At 44.8% G+C, this 1932-nt stretch overlaps 1 protein-coding gene across 1 annotated transcript in view; it reads left to right on the top strand.

Annotated features, from left to right (window-relative positions):
• SAMD7 (sterile alpha motif domain containing 7) overlaps positions 1 to 1932 on the top strand; it is a 31162-nt gene that overhangs the window by 1948 nt on the left and 27282 nt on the right. The window contains exon 2 of the mRNA XM_004704236.1: positions 1192 to 1316. Within this exon, the coding sequence (XP_004704293.1) occupies positions 1192 to 1316 (125 nt within the window). The remainder of the gene's footprint in view (positions 1 to 1191; positions 1317 to 1932) is intronic.

The raw sequence follows: 1932 nt of genomic DNA on the forward strand, positions 1-1932 counted from the left end.
GTGAACTGACAAGGCCTTTGGTAGCATGTTCTGGTAGGATCCTGCCTTTCCTTCTTTCGATCAAGTTGAACTGCTAGTGACCACTGAAACTTTGCGAATGAAACACATGCCCCCTGCATACTGTACAGGAGTGAGTGAAGAACTATTGCTAGAAAGCCAAAGGAACCTTTATTTCTCAAAATGTGAAGCTCGTCCTCTGTTAAGAGCTATGCACTTCTAAAGGCAGTGTTTCCCTGTCTCTAACCTGTCCCCCCCAAAGTTATGGCTCTTTGATTTATACTTGTCGAACGGGTAGTTCTGGCATCCTTGGGGCTCTCAATTGGTGTTCCTTTTCAGTGTTGAGTTTGGGGAACCAACAGAAGTTAGAAGGGGCAAGATCAGGGCGGTGGATGGGGGGGCTGCGGTAAGGCTTCCCTATGAAAATCCCATAGGACAGCCCTTGCAGGTGCATTGGGATGGAGGACAAAAAAACATCCCCGGTGCAACTTCTCAGGCCTTTTTCTTACAAATGCAGTTCTCAGGTTCCTTACACCTTTTTCACGATAAGGCCCTCTGGTCCTCTGGTATCTGTGGCAGGGGGCTATATCTATCAAGATGCCCTTTTAGAATTCTTAAACCCATTGTCATGCTGACCTTTCTGCTTGACTTTGACCCAGAAGATTGCCTCAGAAGTCACTGCCCCTTCTTTTTGGAGGCACCCTAATAAGACTAAAACACGTGTATCACCGAGGACTTCTCTACACACACCCACGTGTGGCCGAGACATGTTTAAACATGTTTAATTAGGAATAAACCTGTGCATGTATGAACCGAATCTTACCAACGATACGTTTTGACTTTCTCTCGCACACTGATCCCAGCCGACAAATCCAAGCCAAAGGATTTCCATTAAAATGAGAAAAGAATGCTGTGGTCAGAATATCACGGTCATGGAAAATATGACAGTGGGATTGATCTGATTCAATCTGCTTTCCCAGACATCTCTGAAACTTTCTCAGGTCAATCCTTCCTTTCTTACTTACTTCCTCCTAATCTTTCTTAATACATTTCTACTTCTACCAGTAGAAACTGCAGGATTTTATACTTCCTCTTAGGAAGACATGATAGAATTCTATATAGCCAAAACAAACCACAGACACACACACACTGTGTAAGCAATCTCGCTTTATTTTCTTTGTCTTTTGTTTCTAGGGATTTATTGCCTTCTACTGTACCTTCCACTGATCCAAGGCAGTATTGTGTTCCTTCCCAGTTTGGATCCTCAGTTATACCTAATGCAAATATGCCCAATGTGCTGTCCAGTCATGTCTACTCAGGTAGGAGCAATGGATGTGTGGTTCTTGTATGCAGAGCCAGTGGTTGGCTGCCTTTAAGTTTTCTGGGAAAATTTGAAAGCATAACTGTATGGTGATTGTTTCTGCAGTTGCTCCCTGAACTCAAAACATGGTGGGTAAGTAGCGTAACACAATGAATCGCAGTATCGCTACCTGTGCATCTTACCCCGTTGGTGTTCGTCCCGATGGGTCATAATGAGGACTTCAGCTTGTATTCTGATAAGAAGGGAAGCCTACAGGGAGTTTGAGAGACCTGGTCTGACTTGCATTTTACTAGGCTATTGGGAAATTGGGTCACAAAAGGCTTGGTGATATGCTCCGGCAAAGATGACAACCAAGCAAAGCTGACAGAGTTAAGTTCTACTCTGTGACACTTGGGGTCCCGGGATTTGGACGTGTCCCAACGGCGACCAGGTATGGGTTTTGTGGTTAGTCTCTCTTGAGCACACTCTGGTCATGGTTTTCACTGACTTCAATCTACTGAAATGGTTTTAATGAACATCCCACACAGGCAAGGCTGGAGATACATTCTCAGTCCTGTCTTCCTAAAGGAAGCCTGGTGGCTTACTGGGTTATGCATTGGTCAGCCACAAGCCCC

Source organism: Echinops telfairi, unplaced genomic scaffold, assembly GCF_000313985.2.
Source record: "Echinops telfairi isolate 266 unplaced genomic scaffold, ASM31398v2 ScPeMD7_7420;HRSCAF=8458, whole genome shotgun sequence".
In the NCBI taxonomy this organism is placed as follows: Eukaryota; Metazoa; Chordata; class Mammalia; order Afrosoricida; family Tenrecidae; genus Echinops; species Echinops telfairi.